General features: G+C 32.4%; 1 protein-coding gene across 1 annotated transcript; it reads right to left on the reverse strand.

Moving 5' to 3' along the window:
- Window positions 1-1,435: 1,435 nt before the first annotated feature.
- Window positions 1,436-19,394, reverse strand: LOC107450251 (N-acetylglucosamine transporter UNC93A). The gene is made up of 3 exons (XM_071181400.2): window positions 18,287-19,394; window positions 2,590-2,857; window positions 1,436-1,786 (listed from the first exon to the last, which is right to left on the reverse strand). The coding sequence occupies exons 1-3, from the start codon at window positions 19,232-19,234 to the stop codon at window positions 1,554-1,556; spliced, it is 1,449 nt and encodes a 482-aa protein (XP_071037501.2). The 5' UTR covers window positions 19,235-19,394; the 3' UTR covers window positions 1,436-1,553.
- Between the last annotated feature and the right edge of the window lie 5,170 nt (window positions 19,395-24,564).

Raw genomic sequence — 24,564 nt, forward strand, 5'->3', positions numbered from 1 at the left:
TAATTAATTAGTATTTAATTAATTAAATATTAATGATATAATTAAATATTGGTATGATTAAATATTATTTAAAAATTAATTAATATACAAGCATTAGTTTGCGAAAAGGAACTTTTCACATTCATACTTTTTTATACTTTTATTTCATATTCTTATAAGAGTTTTAAAAAATTTTAATACCAATAATTACACTTAATATATACAGCCGTACAATAATGATAGTGACAATTTTACTCGTAGTTTTTGGCATTTTTTCAAATTTTTTCAGAAATACTTAGAGAATTATTTTATTTTATAATGAACCTGAGAGGTGTTTAGATCATGCGGTAGCTCAAATGCATCAATAAAAAGTTTAAAATTTTCAGAGATTTGAGTGACCGGTAATAAAGGTGTTTTCGTATCAAAAATATAGCAATATAAGCTTGTAACTTTATTTGGTTATCATATGCAATAACTGCACAAAAATTATTCCATACATTCATGAAGGTATGAACATTTTTACAAAAATAAATAACCAAAAAAATATAAAAATATTTTTTGCTTTATGTTTTCTTACTATAGCTATAGCAATATTTAATAAAATTAAGCAACATTTTGGAGTGATTTTTAATTAATAACAAAAATATTATTTTTCAGTATGAAAACAATTCGTTAAAAACTGCCCAAGATATTGGCACTTAAAATAAGCCTTTCATACTGTTCATGAGCGGAAAAAATTTAATTTTTGTCATAATTTTGTTTTGAATCGTATTCGGTAACTTATGAAAAAAAAGTCTGAATTGAATATCTTGAAAAAAATTTTGAAAAAATAGCAATTTTCTAAGCAGTTTTCGTAAAATTTAAAAGAAAGCTCTGAATGGTAAGGGGTTTTAACCAAATTTGTTTTATGAGAATATATATTGTCGTAAATATTCAAATTATGTATTTAATTCTTATTTACTTTTAATAATATTTTAATCTGTTTGATTCTCTGTATTGTAGTTCTTAGAGATTGATGATTCAATCCATCAGCATTAACAAATTTGTTGATTGCCTGATTGTCATAGCTTGATTCTTTCGATATCGAAAAAGAAATAAATATTAATTCAATAAATTAATTTCCATAAATAATGGGGAAAAAAACATTAATTTAAGCATTTCAAGTATGAAAAATATTCTGTTAATTTAAGATCTAGAAAATATCTTATTTTCACTTTAATGTGTACCTAGTAGGTAATGTGCTACCTTGCTACCTACCTAGGTAATTCAGGAAATAAAACAATTTTCGGCTCTTTAATGAATCACTCTAGTTAATCTGCACATAAACTAGATAGTCTGTAGAACAAATAATTTCGGTAACATATACACTGCTCAAAAGTGATGCTATTAGCCTAAATTTGAAACCTAAATGCTCCATGTTTTAAGCATACTATAACACGGTAATAAATACGAGGAATTTGGTGATTTTTGTTTTTATTAATGTCACACCAAGTATCGTTATTTACAAGCTCTTTTTCTATGTACAATAATGTTGATAAGCATCAAGTTTTGAGATTCTAAAATGTTTGCTATCATTAATCATCTCCGATTGCAATATATTCTCTCCGCGCAGAACATTTCATCTTGAACTGGCCTACTAGGTAACAGGCCATACTAATCAGTAGGGATGCCATCAGGATATTTATTTTGACAGAAATGGAAAGGTAATTAGCATAAGTGTAACTTAGAAAAGATCCAAAAAAGCTCCAGAAATATAAGTTTGAAAATCCAGCTTCTCTATCTTTTGGAAACATCAGTCCGTAGAGGGCTAGAATAAAGAACAGAAACTATTAAATAAAACTAACCAATACACTGTTTATTGAATACAAGGAACAATATTGAATACATATGTTATGATGAAAACCCGAAGTCTGCTAAATCCTACGTTTTATCGGCTTTTACCAAAATGGCTTCGTAAAAATCCGAAGAAAGTTTTATTATGATTCCTTTTCTGCCTTTTACCAAGCCTTAGCTATAAAACGTAGAAGTTAACTAGCCACTTTGGTAAACCCTAAGTTTTATCGATAAAACTCAGGACTTATCAGACTTCAGGCTCTTACTATAATAGATATAGCCCATACTATATAGCCCATATATATAGAGTTTCTCGTTATCATTGCTCTTAATCTATAATTTTACAGTTTTTGTCCAAAATTAAATCAAATAAGCGTATGTATTACATATTGCAAATAATTAAGAAAAAAATAACTTTATCAAAACTAAATTAATTATGATCAAGATTAATCTCTGTAAAAACTGGAAGTTCTGGTTTTAGCAATAAAAGCTGCAAAAAGTGTTAGATCTAAAAGACCTATAAAAATAGATCAAATTTATAAACGGGATGGCTCAAACTTTCAAATTGTCTCTATCATATATATTAAAATGAAATTAAGAGCTGAACAACTTAAATATTTAGACATTTTGAAAACTTTAAAATTTCAGGGGTAAAAAAACATATTATGCTAAGAATAAAAGCATTAATTTAATTTATTTTTTCAAAGGAATAAAATGATTGCTGTTATTCTCTTATTTTTTTCTAAACATTACAAGCATTTTCTTGAATTCGCTCACCTGGTATTTGTGACCACCAAATGGCATCTCCCATTCCCCATATTCCTGCGATGACAAAGTAAATGCCAGTTGTCTCTGGCGATGGTTTCCATAGAAATAACAACAAACAGATAGCTACATTAAGACATGCTCCTAAAATTATCACGGCTATCTGAGAGATGTACTTCGCCAATGGTCCCACGAATAGAGAGATGATAGCTCCGCCGATACCGAAAAAAAGGGTAACAATGCCAACATGATGAACACCCCAAAAACATGCAATATATGCCTGAAAAAAAACATATGTAAAACAGGAGAAAATATTATATGCAGTGAAACCTCTTGGGAGCGATCACTTTCTGTTCCACAATAAGATGGTTGCTAATGGAGGTTGGTTGTTCTTAGGGATTACCTCCTTTGACTTCAAAATGTTAAGGGACATGATTTTGAGAAGACGATTTTAATTTTAGTTGTGTCATTTTATTGGTGCGAAAATGCTACTTGTATTGGCATCATGAAAACCGGATAAATGAACAAACTTTAGTCAATGATCCCTACTGATATAATTATGTGTAAAACCAAATTTACCAATAATGAAAGATAGAACTATTTTTAATAAATGAGCAATTATGCTTTTTCGTTTAAGTCTGCATTTAATTTTATATCATAAAAATTAGCTAGCCTTAAAGCTTGTGTGTTTAAGATGCTTGATTTTTTTTAATAACTTTTTCTTTTAATTTAACTTTTAACTCTTAAAAAAAACATTGATATCATGGTCTTTAGTGCACTCTGACTGCCACATGTGGTTGAAGATATCTTTCAGATATCATCAAAAATACCTCTCGAAAAAAGAGCCACTCACATACATTTTAATCTACTTATTTGTTTTGTTATTATTTTTTGATGTGATATTTTTTCGTGTTTCCTTAATTAACCTTTTCTGCTTTTGAAGTGAAGAATTGCTAGATCGCTGGAAGAGGTTTTTTTGGTCTCTCCTAAAGGTTTTCTTCAACACAAAATCTATGAAAAAAATTCCGCGCCTCCCTAAAGTGGTCGTAAATAGAGTAGGTTGTATCATAGAGGTGGTCTTTCCTGGTGGTTTCACTGTATAATAAAGTTAACAACATTTGTAATACAACAGCTGTAGTTAACTACAAAAATAACGTAGTTTTTCCGACCACTGATGTGTGATTATATACACTGAAGAGCCAAAAAAACTGGTACAGGCGTGAGTATGCAAATAGAGGGGGTATGGAGCCAATCAAAGTACAGCGCTGCGATCGGCAACGCGTATATAAGACAACGAGTGTCTAGCACAGTTCTTAGATCGGTTACTGCTGCTACAATGCCAGGTTATACAGATTTAAGTGAGTTTGAACGTGGTGTTATAGTCGGCGCACGGGAGATTGGACATAGCATCTCCGAGATAGCAATGAAATTTGGATTTTCACGTACGACCATTTCACGAGTATACCGTAAGTATCGGAAATCCACCAAAATCCCCAGACATGAACATTATTGAACATATTTGGGATACCTTGCAACGTGATGTTCAGAAGATATCCCCACCCCCTCTTACTCCCACTGGTTTATGGACAGCCCTGCAGGATTCATGGTGTCATGGTCTACTTCACACATTGATCGAATCCATGCCACGTCGTGTTGCGGCACTTCTGCGTACTCACGGGGGCCCTACACGATATTAGGCAGATGTACCAGTTTTTTTGGCTCTTCAGTGTATTTTCTACTCTCAAGAAGCTTTTCGCCCTACGTCGTACTCTATTTTTGTGAATTAATTTTCGTATTTCCGTCTATCGAACGGCATTGTGTTATGCAACGTGAGAAGTTAGAAAGATATTTTCAGGGTTGGCAGTCATTCGATCACCTACTTCTGAAATGTTAAGTGGTATTTTTATTTTATTTATCTATTTATAAATAAAAAAAGTCTTTGATTTATTCAAAATTGAAGTTGAATGGAGATCGCTTTCTGATGGGAGTAAAACGATGAGTGAAATTTCAACGATCCTTATGAATCCATCATTGTTAGACTCTAAGTCTAAAAACGCAGATATCTTTAAATACTTGATTTATGGATTCAAGCAGTTAAATGCTTATTTTTGTCACAAGTATAAATAAAGAAAGTCTCTTCACCGCCGAAGCTACATATATTCCTGATGTTTAATGCATATATTTATATAATATAAGAAGAGAGTGAAATGGTAACAAGCAGCCAATCACAGAAGATTTGCGGTTAGTAACGCACAAAACAGCCAATTAAAATTGAGACCGCATGTGTGTGAAAAGGTAATAATTTTTAATAATGCCGCTTGCTAAAATGTTACGACTAAACTTACCAGCTAAAGCTGAGTGGCGATTTTTATTTTATTTTGATTATGTCTAATGATGGTGTCACAGTTTTCTATTATTGTCCGTGCATTTCTATTGGCCTAAAAGTCACGAGGTAGGATCCAGTTCTTCCTCATTCATTTAAATATTATTTTGGTTGTAATCAGCATAAAATTAACAAAAGGTATTGTTTTCCTTTAAATATTTTTGTATCCCCAATTGGGTATAATATAAAAAAAACACAACTACTTCCACTTAGTAGGAATAACATTTACCATGACGCAATGCTAAATTCTATGCCACTATCCACATAAATGCCACTATCCACATAAATCAATTATTAATCAAAAATCGAATATCAATTACTTTTCCTTATAATGCAATAAAATCTGGCGAGCATCTATTTAAACGATCAAACACTTCGTTTGTTTATTTGTGGCTTGAAGTTAGGCTCGCAGAAAATGCCGTTCATGGGTTAAATTTAGTAGGAATGACACAACCTGTGACGTAGGCTATAGTATACCCAATTTAAAGTTATTTCGAAAAATCACTTCTGTTCACCAAGACATCTAAATGTTTATAATACTAATAGATAGTAACAGGGGCGGATCTACTTAAGGGCTTTTTGGGCTGCAGCCCAGGGCCCCGTGGATACAAAGGGCCCCAGTCCCCACTGAAAACAATAGGTGATATTTCGTTCTCGTAGTCAAAGTGACAAACTTGTTAAGTTTACTAATAAATGATAACCAGAAAGTTATAAAGACCGGACCTTTCTTGTATTTTACTTATAATTGAAAGTACATAATCAGTATAAGAAAAGATTTCCTGCTCTTAGTTGGTAAGTAAAAAGAATTATAAATCCTTTCTTTTCTTTCTTTTAATGTATTTTTTCAATACTAAATGAACTTTTTAATCGATTTTTAATGATAATTTCTGAATTACTGCACTCATTACAAAGTATTAAAATGTAACGTGAAAAACAATATTACATCGATTATCTCGTTCCCTGTTTATTACCAGAAAATTATCAAGTTCATTGTTTATTTTCAGAAAAATATTGAAGTCTTATTTTACAATATGTCTGGTAGAAAATATAAAAGTGGAGCTGAGAAACGGAAATTACAGCTAGATCGAGAAAAAGAAAGAAAGAAATGTACAAAAACTGAAACTTTTTTCAAATTAGAACATAAAAACGAGAATGAAATAGCTACAAATTTTCAAAATAAAGATCCGAAAAATATATATTCAGCTTCAATAAAGAAATGCAAAGAACAAAACAGAACATTTTCAAATAGGTATTTCATTAAGAAAATGAAAAATGGTCAATCACTGGAAAGATCTTGGTTATGTTATTCAACCAGGGTTGGTACTGTTTTTTGTTTGACTGGCAAACTTTTTTCTTAAATCCCTTCTCAATACACAACCAGAATTTCTGATTGGAAATACATAGGAACTTGTTTTTTGAAAATCATAAAAATTCTAATGAACATAAGAAATCAATGTTAGTGTGGTTGACACGAAAAGAAAATAGATCTGTTTTAGACAAGCAGTTTCAGAAGCAATTAAGAAAAGACACATATTATCACAATGTCTTAAAATGGGTTATCGTAGTGGTCAAATTTTTAAGTATAAGGGGCTTAGCATTTAGAGGTTCCGAGGAAGTATTTGGTCTCCACATAATGGTAATTTTATGGGTGCTCTGGATCTGTTGGCAGAGTTCGATCCATTCATTCGTGAACACATTGAACAACGAGAGCTGCGACCAAAACCCATAATATCGTACCTTTTTGGGATGTACCTTTTTAAGAAAGATGTGTATCCTTCATTAAAATCAGTAGTCATACTGGCTTACATTTATTTACAAGACTTTTTAGAAACAAATGGACTACTACTGATAATTAATTGTAGGGGACAATCTTATGACAACGCTGCTAATATGGCGGGTCACTACAATGGTGTACAAGCACTACTAAAACAAAAAAATAAATCCGCAGATTATGTGCCATGTGCTGCGCATTCCCTTAACCTAGTTGGTGAAGAATCTGCTAAGGTTGCAACCGAAATTGTGAACTTTTTTGCAGTAGTGCAAAAAATATACGTTTTCTTTTCTACTTCGACCCATAGGTCGGAACGGTTAAATCGTGAAACAAAACTCAAATTTACGTTAAAAAGTTTAAGCCAGACCAGTTGGTCTTGTCACTATGATGCTGTTAAAGCTTTGAAAAATAATTATGAGGACATTATGAAAATTTTCGAAAGTTTCAGCGAAAATGAAGATGAGAAAGTTGATTTCCGGAAAGAGGCACGAAATTTATTCAATAGAATGGCGAAACTCGATATTGCAATTTTGATTATTTTTTGGGAAGAAATTTTGGAGAGATTTAATTTAGTTAATAAAAAAATACAGAGCCCTGGTTTAGATATTTGTGAAGGCAACAAGTTAATTGTGTCATTAAAAGACTTCGTGAACAACCTAAGGCACCAATCAGATCAGAAGCTAAAGGAATACGAAGAGAATGCTAAAAAATTAAGTACTAGTGTGGGAATAGACTACAATGTCATAAACAAGAGACGCATTACTCCAAAATTTTCAGATAAGTCTACAGATAAAATCTCAGTATACGGCGCAGAAAAATTTTAAAAAGAAAAGCGTTGCGTTAGATAAGCTGATCATGGATTTAATTAAAAGGAGCCAAGTCTTGAGATGTATGGCAAGAAATTCAAATTTTTAATGGATTTGCAAGACAAAAATATGGAAAACATAGATCTGGAAAGTGTACGTAATATTGTTGATTATTATCCAGATGACGTAGACGAGCATTTAGTGAATGAGTGCATTCAGTTAAAATCTTATTTACTTCAGTCTTAGCCAGAGTCTTACACCTCTTGCAGTGAAATTTTTATGCTAATTTATAAAAAGAAACTTGTTGATGTTTTCCCAAATTGCTGTACTATCTTAAAGATTTTTTTAACTTTGCCAATCACTAGCTGTGAAGCGGAGTGTTCTTTCTCCAGGATGTCATATATAGAAAACAAATATAGGACAACAATGTCGAACCATCGACTAAATCATTTATAAGTTCTTTCCATAAATTGTGATTTAACGAAGGACTTACAATGTGATGAGCAAATAAAGGAATTTGCAGCACAAAAATGCAGAAAGTTTGCTTTATAATTTATATAACATAACTACACATAACCTGTCAATTTCTGCTTATATACACAAATAAAAATAAATAAATAAAAAATAAATAAAATTATTTTTTTGTCCTATTTTTTTTTATATACTTATCTACATCACTATAGAAAACAGTTTTTTGACAAAATGGCTATTAGGGCCCCAAAGTAGTTTCAGCCCAAGGCCCCACAAATTCACGATCCGCCCATGGATAGTAATATTTGGACGTGGGAAGTAGAGGCACAAGCGTAAGCAAATAGAATTCCTTTTAGTTCACATATGTTAAGGGAATAATTTTAACTTCAGTAGAAAAAGTGTTTTTTGCCAAGAAAAGACAATTATTGCGAAGCAATCATCGGAGTTAGTGAACGGTAGTGAACAGGGGGCTTAGCCCCCTAGTTATTATATACTAATATACATTTTTAATGCGACTGAAATGAGTTAAAAATAAATGACCCTAATACTAATTTTTTTCTAATTTAAAGATGTTAAATTATTTGATTTGTTACGAACTTGTGTAATCTGGCGTCTACCTCGTGTTTAATATTTTCATAAAAATAAATGAGGGCAAAAAAATAATAGCGTAATATCCTTACTTTCGTTTTTAAATAATTGTGTTTTTGTTCCAATATTACATATTTCTATAACAATGCATTCCAACAAGTTATAAGCATATTCTTATCAATAAATTTGAGATAAAATTCAATTCGATTTGAAGGTTAGTTGCGAATATAAAAAGCAATGATCACTTTTGTTTTTTGTTTGATAACTTGATTTAATCTATTGCTAATTAAAAACACGTGACGGGAAAAAAAAGGTAATAAAAGTGAAGACGCCGCACTCTTAGTTTTGATTTTTAGTTGGGTTATGCGGCATCAGTGGCGTAGCTACCAAGGGGCTAGGCGGGGCAGTGCCCCGGGGCCCTCAAGCTCAGGGGGCCCTCGAATCCTTACCAGAAATCTCGATTGAACTGAAGTTTTGGAAATTTCTCCCATTTTCTAAATAAATATGACAGGTTGCAACCCCACTTTAATCATGACAACTCAGTTGAGAGAAATTCAAAAGTTATGCCTAGGGAATTCCCCTGAATTCTTTCTGTAGGTTGGCAGTGTTGTCAATTTGACGGATAGTGAGTGCTATGTGCGTTTTATTATTCATCGATGTGCGCTTTATTGTGAATTCGAGTTAAGATTTTTTTTTCGAGAACGGTTAAAGAATTAATGCTGTATCAGGAGTAAGTAAGCAAATGCCAATAAAAATTTTTGTATTGGTCAATATAGTGGTTCAATTTTATTTGATTTTACCACTAATACTGATGTCCGTTAAGTCAATAAATCGTGTCAAATCTATAGATTTCGGCTACAGCTCATTGTATAACGCGAAATATCGTGAAAAAATGCAAGTCACCTGCAGTAGGTACATTAATTCAGGTCCGCGGGCAGGAGATCGTTCATGGTCTCTGTAATGCCTTTCCTATCCAATAAATAAGCAGACCAGATTTTTAAAACAATAAAACTTAACTTTATTTAAAAAGAAAAGAAATAGGCATTGTTTTCCAGTAAGAACTTCCAGCTCTTAGAATACCCTATTATATGGAACATACATCTACCTTTCTCTCTCTCGCATCCTTCCGACGGGGTGACAAAATGCTCCAAGTACGCCTTAAACGGTCGCCAAACAGTTGCCAACCATTACAGATTCCACCGTTAAATGTGATAACACTAATTGTGATAATTTTTTTCCCGAGGATTCCCCAACGACACTTGTAGCGTATCATTATGTTTCTCTTTCTTTTTATTTTACTTTTAACATCGTCAGTGAACAGTGAGTACCTACCTACTCGAGCACAATCTAATATTGTATTGTTTAAATAAATTAGGTCCCGCAGTGGACTGATCGTTAAGACACGGTTCCCAGCAGATCACCGAAGTCAAGCATCACTGGCTGCGGTCAGTGTGCGGGTGGGTAACCACTTGGATCAGTCTGCGTAGGGACCGAGGGTGTGCGGTATTGGTCCTCGTTAAACTGTGCTACCGTAAAGTGCTCGACTTCGCGCGCAGGTCGTCTGGCTACCGAAGCGGGGGTGCCATCCTCTCCGCAGAGGATCAAAATTGTGATGGCATGTCTTCGGATCATCCTGCGGGATGTTTCCCAGACCGTCGCCAATAGCCCATTGTGCAGCTCTAGTGCGACGTAAATTAACAACAACAACAACAAATAAATTAGAAAACTAAAATTATGGATAAAAAGAAGAAACCCAGTGGTGCATTTAAACGCAAACAACGCCAAGAAAGAGAAGATAGTAAACAAAAATTGCTCAAAATTGACAAGTTTTTTAGTCAGCCTTCTGCAAGTACATCTGGCCAAAATATTTCTTTTGTTAGTGACTAAAATAATGTGGTAACTGCAGTGTTGGTTAAGAAGCCTACTGAAGAAGATTCGACAATTATTGCAGTTGGAGATACCTCCGCCGATGATCATGTGGACGTGAATGATGTTTGCATGACACACATAAGAGCGGAGGGTTTGGAGGAACCACAGACCTCTACATTTTTCGAAAATGTGTACGACAAATCTTCTTATGACTTGGGAAACTTCACGAACAAGATATTAAGTGATAGCGAAAAACGTCTAATTCTTTATATGGGGCCCTTACAGCCTTCAGGACCTTTTCCAACAGACATCAACCAGAACAATAGGTGTTTTTCAAAATCGTACTACGCTTCGTATTCTAAATACGGGCCAGTTAATCGTTTTTGGTTGTGTTATTCCAAAATACTAGACGCTGCCTATTGTCAACCCTGCTGGTTATTTGCTTCACAAAGGAATAATGTTTGGTGTACGGGAATTCAAAATTGGAAGCATTTATCAGAAAGAATTAATCTACACAGTTGTTCGAGTGGCCATTCGGAAGCATGTGCTGTGTATGAGTTTTGGAAGAAAAAAAACGATACTAATACTATCGACAAAGAACTTGAAAATGAAATTCGCAAAGAAGCATCATTTTGGAAAATGGTTCTTCAAAGGTTATTCGATATCATACTTACCCTAGCAAAGAGTTCTTTGGCTTTGAGAGGACATCAAGAAGACTTACGTCAGAAAGGATACCACGGAAATTTTCTGTCCTTTGTAGAGCTTGTCGCTCGATATGATCACATTTTGCGGCAAGTTTGGGATATGCCCAAAGGTAATAATAATTATTTCTAAGTTTTTTTTATCGTTTTATTTTGTTTACAATTATTAACTGTTTAATATCAGGACTTCTTTGAAATTGTATTTTTTTATGTTTTTAGGATCTGCAAGATATCTGAGTGCAACAATTCAAAATGAAATGATTGAGAGCTTGGGGACCAAACTCGAAACCCATCTGCTAGAACAAATTAGAGCGTCACCGTTTCTTGCCATCATAATGGATACGACACAGGACATATCGAAGGTAGATCAGCTAAGCATTGTTGTGAGGTATGCAGTAATAACCAGATCGGAAAATGGACAGTCAATTGATATAGAAGTAAAAGAATTGTTTCTAGGCTTTTATGCAGCTATCAAACATGGCGCAGTAGATTTAGTCAACCAAGTGACAACATTATTTATCGACAAAAATACTGATTTAAAAAAATGTGTTGGGCAAGGCTATGATGGAGCCAGTGCGATGAGTGGTGTGTATAATGGTGTACAAAAACATATTAAGGATATCCAGCCTAACGCAGAGTACGTACATTGCGCCACTCATAATTTAAATTTGATGATAAATGATGCTGTAAGCAGTTGTGTGGAAATACAGATTTTTTTCGCAACGTTGCAAGACTTGTATAACTTTTTCGGAAACAGCATCAAACGTTGGGATCTACTGTCAAAATTCACTGGCGAATCGGACACCACTCTAAAAAAACTAAATCCGACTAGATGGTCCAGTAGGGTCAATACGATATCTGCAATAAAACTTCGTTATTTTGATATTATCAAAGCATTATCAGAAATAGTTCTAAAGAGTCCTAATAAAGATGAGCGTAGTGAAGCAGAGAGTATTAAAACAAAAATGCTAAATTTCGAGTTCGTGTTGCTTTGCGAATTCATGCACAGTGTATTGAACGACATCAATTATGCATCCAAAACTGTACAAAAATGCGACATCAATTTGGGCGAGGCGAGTAAAGTTTTAGCAGAGACCAAAGTAAAGTTGCAAATTTATAGAAATGATTTCGAATTATTCAAGTGCAAAGCTAGTGAAACTGCAAGAGAATATGATATTGATACCCATTTTCAAGAAAAAAGGCAAAGAAAAGTTAAAAAACATTTTGATGAACTAGCTGCTGATCACCGATTTCCAAACCGAGAAAAAATATTTCAAACTGAGATTTTCAATAATGTACTAGACACAGCAATTAGATACCGTTTTATTGGTATGAGTGCAGTCTGTCATATTCATGCACATAATTCATGCACAGTATATATAATTCAATATATAATTCATGCACAGTGTATTGAACGACATCAATTATGCATCCAAAACTGTACAAAAATGCGACATCAATTTGGGCGAGGCGAGTAAAGTTTTATCAGAGACCAAAGTAAAGTTGCAAATTTATAGAAATGATTTCGAATTATTCAAGTGCAAAGCTAGTGAAACTGCAAGAGAATATGATATTGATACCCATTTTCAAGAAAAAAGGCAAAGAAAAGTTAAAAAACATTTTGATGAACTAGCTGCTGATCACCGATTTCCAAACCGAGAAAAAATATTTCAAACTGAGATTTTCAATAATGTACTAGACACAGCAATTAGATACCGTTTTATTGGTATGAGTGCAGTCTGTCATATATTCGATTTTCTAACAGCAACATTTTTATTACATGTTGATGAAGCAACTTTATTACAAAAGTGTGACGAATTCCAAAGAAAATATTCAGATATAATAGGCCCTAGTTTTTCACTTTAATTTATTAATGTTTACCACCTAGTTTTACCTCCACTAACTCAAGCATAGACTGTTCACCAATTATGTAAGGAAATAATGAGCAAATATGGAGTGCTAGAATGCGACCTAATGGAAGTATTTACAGCGATGTTATTATTCTCTACAATTCCTTTCACTTCTGCAGCAGCTGAAAGGTCATTTAGCAAATTAAAAATAATAAAAAATTATTCAAGAAATAATATGGGTTAAATTCGACTCCGACATTTATCGCTAATAGCAATTGAAAACAAAACCGCATCAAGCCTGGATTTAAACGAAGTCATTGATACTTTTGCGGAAACTGAAGCTGGGAAAATATTATTGTTATTTAGTCAGTTGGTAGGCCCGACCTTTATATAATAAACCCTTGAATCTTCTCTATTTCGTTTTATTAGCCAAACCTACACCAAGTATTAATTGTAATTTATGTTGCTACTGTTTAATATTTTTATTACCTGCCCTGCAGTGCGCAAAAAAGAGCTTACGTAGCTTAGCATTTTAAAAGTACTTGCATATTTCACATTTTTATTTGATAAAACCTAATCACTTTACATAGCAGTGTGGCCCCATTTTTTAATTTGCCCCAGGGCCCTTGGTTACCTAGCTACGCCACTGTGCGGCATCTCTAAAAGTGGTAAGTCGCCGCTATAAAATTAGGTAAATCTAAACCATTCTTATTCAGAATGCAATTCACGTTGTGTCAATAATAATTTAAGAAGAATTATAATACACTTTACTAACAAAATGCCAGAGAATCAGTAATAATATGCTAAATAATGATGTATGTTTTGGGTCCATTTTAACTCATTTTTATGGCGTGAAAACATAGAAAAGTCTAACGTTTTAAAAACTCTTCGCATAATTAAAAGGCCTAATAACAGTAATCTGTACAGTCCGCAAAAAAAAAAGATATCACCCTGAATAACTTTCGTTCTAATGATCGGATTTTCACGAACTAAGTGTCAATCTTAATGGTTCCGGAGGGTGACCTCAAATATGCTAATTAATTAGTGCTAATTATTAATTAAGTTACGAAATCAGACACAAAAACGTACTTTCTCTGAATAAACATATAATTTTTTTTGCATATTTGGATTCCTTATCTTCAAAATATATGGGGTAGCCGCAATCTGGGAAATGTGGTCCCCATAGTTTGGTCAGGAGAGCGATTCAAAGTTTGGACCCCTTAATGTTAATTTCGTTTTTTGCGTTTTCAGTCATATTTTAAAAACTAATGAAGCAATTCAAAAAAAAATTGCACCCGCTCATAAAACTCATTTACCCAAAGATAATTTCATGAAAAAAATAATTTTTAATAATTATTTATTATTTTTTATTATTTAATTAAAGTGAGGATGAAAAAATTTTGAATTATAAGGTAGGGATTTTTTTATACCATTACAATCTACATATTTTTCAATTGAAAAATCTAAAGTTTCTATTGTTTTTATTTATTAGAAGATGAGAAAAATTAAAATTAATCATTTAAAAAAAAATAATTTGGCGACAATGAAGAAATGATTTAATGGGGCGATTAATACTAAAATGTGATAAACTTACGAGGAACTTGACTTAGCGCGAGTGGCGTAAAATTTCATTCATATTTTTTTCGCTAATAATCGTTTGCTAAACTTTTTATTTTTATTTTTTTTAAAACTATAAAATACGATATTTCTTTTTTAGTCGTCTAAAATTCTATTTGCAATTGGGTATAATATGAAAAAAACACAACTACTTCGATTTAGTAGGAACAACATATGACGCAATGCTAAACGAATGGAATTTAGTTGTTGTTTATTTAGTTATTGTTATTTGTAGTTGTTGTTATTTGTTTTAGTTGTTGTTGTTTATTTAGTTGTATTTAGTTTCAATAACTTTTCTTTATAATGCAATAAAATCTGGCGAGCAGCTATTTAAACGATCGAACACTTCGTTTGTTTATTTGTGGCTTGAAGTTAGGCTCGCAGAAAATGCCGTTCATGGGTTAAATTTAGTAGGAACAACACAACCTGTGACGTAGGCTATATTATACCCAATTTAGTAAAGAAATTTGAATAAAACATTTTAATCAACGAGTGTCGAGTTTTATAAAAGCATGCTTGTGATTGAATATGATTATACACCAGATTTTGCTTATTTAATGTGATTATTTTTTATTCTTTAGTTTTTTTTTCTCATTAACTGATACAATTTCTATAATATACATACGTATGAATAGATTTGGAATAAAATATTTATCAATTTCATGAATATATTTTTTATAAATATTAATAAAAATAAGCAGTCAACATTTTTAAGCATCTCTCACATCATTGCAAATTTCTCAACATCTTATATATCGTCTTAATCTTAAAAGTAATTTTTTAATCACCTGTCTGTGAATGACCGAATGTTACCTGTCTGTGAATGTTACTGTGAATGACCGAAATCTGGAGAATGTCGACTTTCACCAGTGAATGTCAACAATCACATAGTAGCTTTGGTGATTGTAGGGTCATCATTGTAGGGTATACCGGGCAAATGCATACCAGGGAGTGGCACTTGACCTTAAAAAACATCAGTGTAGGATATACCGGGCAAATGTATACCGGGCTGTGGCACTTAACTAGACCTAGTATATATTTCGGACATTTACCAAAGGTCTAGTCATACTAGTTCTAGTTAATTGCCACTGCCCGGTATACATTTGCCTGGTATACCAGACACTGATGTTTTTTTAAGGTCAAGTGTCACTGCCTGGTATACATTTGCCCGGTATACCAGACACTGATACTTTTTTAAGGTCAAGAGCCACTTCCCGATATACATTTGCCCGGTATATCCTACACCGATAATTTTTTAAGGTTCAGTGCCATTGCCCGATATATATATATATTAGCCTGATACTCCAAACACTGATGTTTCTTCTAATCTATCGTCAGTAAGTATTAAAATATCGAATAAATGTAATTACATCCACGAATAAATTAATATCAAATCGGATGTAATAAGTATTTCGGACATTCACCAAAGCGACTATGTGATTGTCAGCATTCACCGGTGAAAGTCAACATCCACCAATTTCGATCATTCACAGTAACATGCACATCGTTAATATAACATAATGACCTCATCACCATGTTTTTTTCATATTTTGCCTAAATAACATTCGTCATTCTATAGAATGCCTAGGGAAAGTATGTAATACCTCTCATATTTCGATACTTTGCCTAAAAACATCCGGCATTGTTTTAGAACATCCGGCATTGTTTAGAATGCCGAGACATTCTATTCAATACCGGCGTTTCATACTTTGCCGGTAACATATATAAGAAAACAAAAATAATCATAGTAGCAGTATTTGATGGTAAATGTAGCTGTAATCGTATTTGAAGAATATGCTGTGCGACATTTTATGGTGAATTTGCGAATGTAAGTTTCAGAATGTATCGAAAGATCAGGATGCTATTTGCTAATCATCTTTATCCAAAGAAAGCCTTGTAACCTAAATATCTAGCAAAATGAAGCGATTTTTTAAACAATGAATCTTACAATATGCAACATATTATTTCAATATCTTATTCTTAAACATCACATAATTCAGCGTTTTTAAAATATCACTAAACATTCAGCAATTCCTTGAGTTATAGAAAAAAGAAATATCGTAAGTTATAGAAAACCTTGTGAATGCGCATTAGAATTACTATACAATATACATTTTATTTTTCAAGCTCTTTTCTTCTTCACACTTTCTTGCCTCGAACACTCGATTAAAGCTGGAAAAATGATTATCCCTAAAATTTTGTATATAGCCATAATAAGTTATGTTAATTTGATTTTAGTATGAAATCCTCGAATTTTTATTAAAAAAAACAACATAATCTAAAGAATATCAGATAAAAAGTTCATGTATTTAATTTCTAAAAACTTAGAAAATCATAAATAATTTATAAATCGATTCCAATTTTCTTTTCAAAGGAGATTAAAATAAAAAAAAATTTGCTTTTTGGACAGAAATTAGCTTAAAAATTGTCTATATTCTAGAAACTTTGAGATATTTTCTATTAACTTTGAGATATTTCTATTAAACCTCTCCGAGCAATCACAGAGCATTATTTAAATTTTTTTTTACAGTCAGAAATTGGTTGCTTAGCAACCTAGTGAAATTAAGTCTGCTTCTTTTGAATTAGTCAATGGGTTACCTTAAAATATTAATTTGCGTTGGCGACTTTTTCTGGCGGTTTTCTGAACTATCGCCAAATATATAAACCTTTACTGTGACCCAATTTAAAACCCAATTTTTTCAAAATTTTGTCTACCCCCCCCCCCTAATTCAAGTGTCTGGATTCCAAATTTGTAAGAAAAAATACATGTTTATTCAGAGAAAGTACGTTTTTGTGTCTGATTTCGTAACTTAATTAATAATTAGCACTAATTAATTAGCATATTTGAGGTCACCCCCCGGAACCATTAAGATTGACACTTAGTTCGTGAAAATCCGATCATTAGAACGAAAGTTATTCAGGGTGATATCTTTTTTTTTTTGCGGACTGTACATGGTTATTTTCAACAGTTAAAAATCAAAAAATTTTGTATTTCGGTGCATTTAAACAGGGAAACTCACTGCTACATGCCACCCGTTTTATATTTGATTCTCGTAGAGTAAGTATTAATTTAAGTAAATTATTAATCATTTTACAAACAGAATACAATATATCGCTCATGAGCTGCAATAGTGGCACAACTCAAAAAGCACGCGTTTTGGACTAAGAACAGGTGTAAATATGAAAATACATATTCTTTTCAGCAGCAATACTAGCATAATTCATTTAACTTGAAGGTAATCTTCATTTAAGCAAACTAAAGCATTTCCTGTGCATTTTCATTAGCAATGAAAACTTTAAACCGACTTACTCAAAACTTGATTTTTTGAGTTGTGCCACTATTGCAGCCCATGAGCGATATATGTGCGATAGACATTAGAAAATATATGTTTTGGGTCCATTTTACGCATTTGTATAGTGCATAAACTTTGAGAAATTTAAGATATTGCACCTCACATAATCTTGGAATGTACCGTTAAATTACTATGTTAGCATTTTTATAATTGAAAAGATATTATTTCTCGTTTAAAATATTTTTACCAGTAACAGTAACCCATACATTTTGAATTTAAAACTTTATTTATTGAATCAATTTTAAAAACCTAATCTAGCTAGTTTGCATTGGATAGCAAAAAAAGAATCATTTAACTCACCTGGGTAATTTCATTTAAATAGAATGGACCCTCCATTCCAGCATAAATAGAAATAGGAACTAACAGAATTTGATGCGGGTTTCTCAGATGCTTTACAGCGGACAGAAATTGGTTCAAAATAAAATTGCCTCCACTCCCTTCTTTCAAATCGTTCTTCAAAGGATCCAAAAACAAAGCAAGGATGAGAGCTGAAAGAATTCCAAAAATGGCAAAGGTACCGACCAAAAGCTGTCTTTGGCTTTCCAGAGGAGGATCTAAATTGGAATTCGTGACATTATCGTAAGGCTTGAAGTAATATCCGCAATCATCAGTCGTTGATTCGTTAATAAAGGTATTATTGACTCTATTTGGTTTCAAAGCATAGTAAACGAGGATATTACCAAAAATGTATGTTGATTCCGTGAAAGAAGTAAAAACTCCAAAGAAACTAACCATAACTACTTCAATGTTTTGATTAACGCTTTTCTCAAAACGGGACGCCAGTTCTTCGATATACACAGCTTGGGCAGTTACGAAAGGTCCATTCATCAGACCGTACAGTACAGATGTCACTATCATCGTGTCCCATCGCAGGTACATGTTGGCGGCTAAATAAGGACAGCCTAGCAGCGTGCATGCTGTCAGTACCTTCTTGCTGCCGAATTTGGCGATCAAAAAATCTGGTAAGAAAAGTGATGAAAGTAGAGACATACCATTGATGACTGCTTGTGAATCATCGCCTATGCCATCATTACTATTCATTGTACTTTGTAGACCTCCAAGGCACCAATATCCAGTATAAAAGAATAAATAACATAAACTAGTAATAAATAAATTTCGCAGGATTCTCCTTTGGCTCATGCCCTCTTGCGAATCATCTTCTACGGGAGGTTCTTCATGGTTTACGGAAAAATCCCTTGTAAAATTGCTCAAATGTTTTGAACTATCCTTCTTTACTGAATTTGACATCGTTGAATTTTATGAATAATTAAAAGGAAAATCCCGATGAAACTAATAAAAACATATAATGAGTATATATATGTACAAAAACAAGAAAGAAATTAAATTTCTTTATTTTCAGAATGCATGAACGAAGCAAGTTGACACAATAAACGTCTAAATCATAACTGAAAAATTATGTTATCTTATTTTTTTTAACTTATCCAGTTAAATGACGCGACAATTTTTATCAACAATTCCTTTAAATTTAGATAAACGTTATAATGCAAGACCTAATCTCCCTCTTTAAAAAATGAGTAACACGTTTCTTTAAAAGAATTGTCATACTATATTTACATACAAATAAAGATGTTTTGTTGCTTGTTGAAAAGTTTGAAACATATTCCGCACAAAATAAAATTATCCTCGAACCAAGACAAGATTTGTAAACTTGTTTTTGTATTTTAAGAACTTAAAATAAATTTTATAACGTTTATTTTATACCGTCACGTATTACACATTTTGGGCAACTTCATCTTCGCTTAAAATCCTCTTACTAAGCCATTCATCTGCCACTCCTTTTACTTTTACTTTCCGCATTAAATCATCAAAGAATGAAGCCCAAAAATTATAGTTATATTTATCAATCGAACCTAAACGCTTGGACGAGTTCCAATGCCTCTTCGTGCGACGCTTTTTCTGCAAAATAATAAAGCACAGGTATTGTTTTCATTTATTCTGTGAGTTGTTAAGTCTAGAGCTATTCATGAACTTTTTCAATTCCTTTTACAAGGGAAAAAATCAGTAAAGGTTAAAAAGCATCTAAATGAATGACTGCAAAAGAAAAGATATATAAATGTATAGAGAGAGAGATTTCAAAACTTTAAAAAAAAAAGCTGTAAATAAATGATAGAACAACTGAAACAAATTTCGACGCAAGTGTATTTTGATAAAAGTTAAAATACAATCTTTTTTAATCGAAGATAAGAAAAGATTAAAAAAAACTTTGTTGAAATGTTTAGAATACTACTCACATGCAATGAAAATATAAGGTAATGCGTGGAAACTTCAAAGCCAATAGGCTTTGCTCGCTCACAAGCTTTTTTTAAAAAGTTTCAATTCATTTTTATAATTATTTAACATGAATTGTCGGAAAGGATATAACTGTTAACCGCATTCAAAGAAAAGGTGGAGACATATACACCGCCACATCATTTTTTTACAGTTTTAAAGTAAACGAAATAATTTCAATATAAACGAAAACATGTTATAGTTTATTTTTAAAAATTAGCTTAAAATTTCACGCTTTAAAAGAAAAGTTTCGTCAAGCCACTTTCTAGTAGTTTTGTTGTCATATCTTACTCATTTTCAACATTTCGTCTTAAAGAGGTATTAATTGCAATGAATGCAACTTCTCCAGTGCATTCCATAACAGTTTGTTACACTGTAAATTCCATTATAATTATTACAAATACCAGAGCAGTCTCGGCACGTTTAGGACAAGGTTCAGACCGTTCTTAGACGAATGAATATTGAGAAGAAAATTTTTAACGTACATCAGCTCTTTACCAAATCTTAATCCTTGCTTAAAATCAAGATCAAACAAATTCAAATTTTATTCTTAAATAATATCAAATTGCTTTTACCCTATTTGTAAAGTAAAGAGCAAATTATGTATTCATATTTTCCATAAGACACGCGTTAAAGTAAATTTCTTAAATTTTTGCACAGCTAAAACTATTAATAGAAGAAAAAAATAGTGGCTAATTTTTTTTTTAATATACGATTGTAAAAAAATGACATTTTTTTAAATCATTTTCCAAATCTTTTAGTCAAAAGCCTAGGATTTAAAATGAAATAATTCATATAAACACTGTTGGAATTCATTACAAGGCAACAGCTTGAAAAGTGTGTAAAATTTGAGTAGGAATTTCTTCTAAACAATTGTATACATAGATGTTCCTTACATTGTTATTAGCCTCAATATTAAAGGCAAATACATATTAGGCTGATAATCTTTAACATTGCATTTCTTGCAACCTTAATTTTCACATTTTCTATTAGAAAAATAAAAAACTTGCCTCAAAATTTTAAACAAATAATCAAGTGACGCTCTTGAATAACTCTCTCAAATCTTACAACGTGATGTATCATATTTAAATTAAAACGTAATTAGATAAAGAATCTGAAAACACGTTTACATTTTTTTTTCTTCTCATTTTTAAACAATATTTTTAATACGACATATCATCAAGCAAATATTTTGAAAATAAATAATTTTACCCTACTAATATTAAGCTTTGCAAGGATTATTTTAATATAATTTATAGATAATCTATGACATTAAAACTACAAATAAAAAAAATTTCACTATAGGAAAAATATGAAATTAAAAAAGAAAAGAGCCATAAAAACTTCTTAAATTTTAAAAATTTGAAAAACAACAATTATGTAGGCATATTTTGAAACCAGAGTATTCTACGTTCAAGAAGAAATATTTTATATTATGGGGAAAACGAAACCTTACAGATATTTGTATTTCTTGAGAAAAAACAAACGGGGCATAACGTCACGTGTTTACAATGTAGCAGTTTACAGGGAATGGACAAAATAATGTGAATAATATTAGTTTCAAAAAAATGCGCTATTTTTTTCAATACAGTTGCATACTTGCACTTCAAGAAGAAGAAGACCTCCCATACCCACACATGTGACCTATAACGTCAGTGCCAGCTTATCTTTATTAGCAAAATGGCGTATTTAAAGTTCTGCTAAGTTAAGTTGGAATGTTAATTAAGGATAAGTTAATTAAATACAAAGCCGTATCGCACATCAAATTAGTTGAAATATAATTCTTTTTCGCCTACTTCTTTTTCTTGACTTGGATTTATTATTTGTTTATGCATTTTATTATAACAGTGATATTTTTTTTTTGTGTACCTGGCAGTTTCGATGCATAACCAGTTTGCTTTTGTTCTACATGCCTTCGTGCCGGTCTTTGTGTTAAGCCTATGTTTAAATATATAGTGAAAGAATTGAAATCTTCGACAGCCTTTCATCCCTTCAGTGGGTCGATAAAATGAGTACCAAGCATGCTTGGGAGCTAACACTGGGGGTTCCGCGTTCGGCTGACCACCTGACCGGAACATATGCTCCTGCACCCCAGAGCCCAAGGTCAAGAAAACTGAGATGGGCACAGTCGGCCTTGGCCCTCTTAATGGGCTGTCGCGCCACTGAGTTAGTTAGTTAGTTATAATTCTTTCTCGCCTACTTCTTTTACTTAACTTAGATTTATTATTTGTTTATGTATTTTATTGTAACAGTGATATATTTTTATTTTGTCTACCTGGCAGCTTCGATGCATAATTAGTTTGTTTATGTTCCACATGGCTTCGTGCCGGTCTTTGTGTTAAGCCTATGTTTAAATATATAGTGAAAGAATTGAAATCTTTGAGAAAGAATTTAGAATGTGTCACTTAAGAGAATTGATACTTGACGGGCTTGGCTTAATCGAAGTAGAATAGAAAGAAGAGTTTCTAACGTAAACAAATGCCACGTTTCAACAACCAATCAGGATCGAGATGCCCACACTACGTCACTTGCAGGTATCCCAAATAAATAAAATTTATCTTGTTAATTTTGAATTAGCTTTATTAGGTTATAGATATAAAAACTACATTTTTTTCCAGATAATTTTTAGTTCAAAAAATTATTTATTATTTTTTGAACTAAAAATTATCTGTAAAAAAGTTTAGTTTTCATATCTATAACCTAATAAAGCTAATTCAAAATTAACAAGATAAATTTTATTTATTATTAAGCTAAAGAACTATCTGTAGAAGAAAAGCAGCCTGATTGGCGAGTGACATCTTGTGTATTTCCTAGCAAGATCTTAGAATGAGTTGCAAAAATCATAATTCTACGCACCCTTGTCATTCAACCTATAACAATCTCGAGCGTCCCGTCTCGTTTCACCCAATTAGACACCAGATAAATTATTTGTGAGTGAAGTTCGTTGATTCTTAGAATCACATTAAATGAAAATAAACAAGCTTTCATCTTTTTTGTTTGAGTATAAACAGAAGTTATCTACAGTTAACCCCTTGGCATACGAAGACGTCTGGGAAACGTCATTTGTTTCTTATGTCGAAACAATAATTGACGTCTCTCAGACGTCTTCAACACAGAGATGCCAACTTGCTCTGGACAGCAAATAAATATTTTAAAGTGGTAGTTTACCAATTGTGATTCTTGGTTTAATAAATTCAATTTACAGTAGGGAACCGATTATCCGGAAAGATCGGGGCCATCGCTATTCCGGATAACTGATTTTTCCGGTCTTCTGAATCGCTACAAAAAGCCGTTTTTTTTATTGTTAAAACCAACTAAAGAAAATAATATTTGGAAATAATCTTAAAAAGAAGAAAAAACGAAGTAATACACTAATGATTATTTTCAAATTGATAGTAAGGTAAACATCTTTCCAGAAAGAAAGAAAAATCCTAAAATCTTATAAGGAAAAAAAAATTTTTTTTTAATGGCTGGAAAATGTATCGAATTTTATTCCGGTTTTTTGGTTTTCCGGTTCTCTGATTTCCAGATAACGGGTTCTGTACTGTATTAGATTTTTATCCACCTCTACTTCTAAATAATTCGTAGGATTATATATAATTCACCACTTCATAGTAATTATGTCATGCTATGCCTCTTAAAAAGCAAGCAAAAATAGTCAAATATTTGCAAAATTAAGTTTGTAGGTACTTCCTGTGTTTTTTTTTAAATTATGTTGGCGTGTCCGGAGCAGTTGGCATCTCTGTCAACATTCAGTTGCGTTGTTGTTTACAGTGCAATCAAAGATCATTTCCATATCAAGAAATTAATAATTCCGCACAGTTTAGAGTTTGTTTAATAATATGTCAAGTGGTTAAATAAGCCTTTTATTTACTTATCCCAGTTTTGGTGAAATATGCGAGGCTTTTTCCAGCTTTGTAATTTTCTATATATCTTTCCTTATGATCACTATCAAGGTATTGAAATATTTATTACTTAGACATCTTTGGCGCATGAAAGAACTACGCTTTATACCCAACGTTTGTGACTTTCAACTTTTTTTTAAACAATGATGTATTTTAATACTTATGTCTGGTCCGTGGTGGCTGAGGGGATAGAGCATTCGCCTCCCGATGAGCTGAACCGGGTTCGAATCCCAGCGATGGCTGATTGATACGAATTCCGCACCCGAATTGCACAGACCACAGTGCTAACGTGAAACATCCTCAGGGGTAGACGGGTCCTGGGTTAGAGTCCCTTGCCGTCAGACTAACTGATGGAGGGATTTGCTCCATGTAATGCAAATGCGG

The sequence above is a fragment of the Parasteatoda tepidariorum genome, chromosome 8 (genome assembly GCF_982258835.1).
Source record: "Parasteatoda tepidariorum strain Cologne lab strain chromosome 8, Ptep-v5.0, whole genome shotgun sequence".
NCBI classification, from domain to species: Eukaryota; Metazoa; Arthropoda; class Arachnida; order Araneae; family Theridiidae; genus Parasteatoda; species Parasteatoda tepidariorum.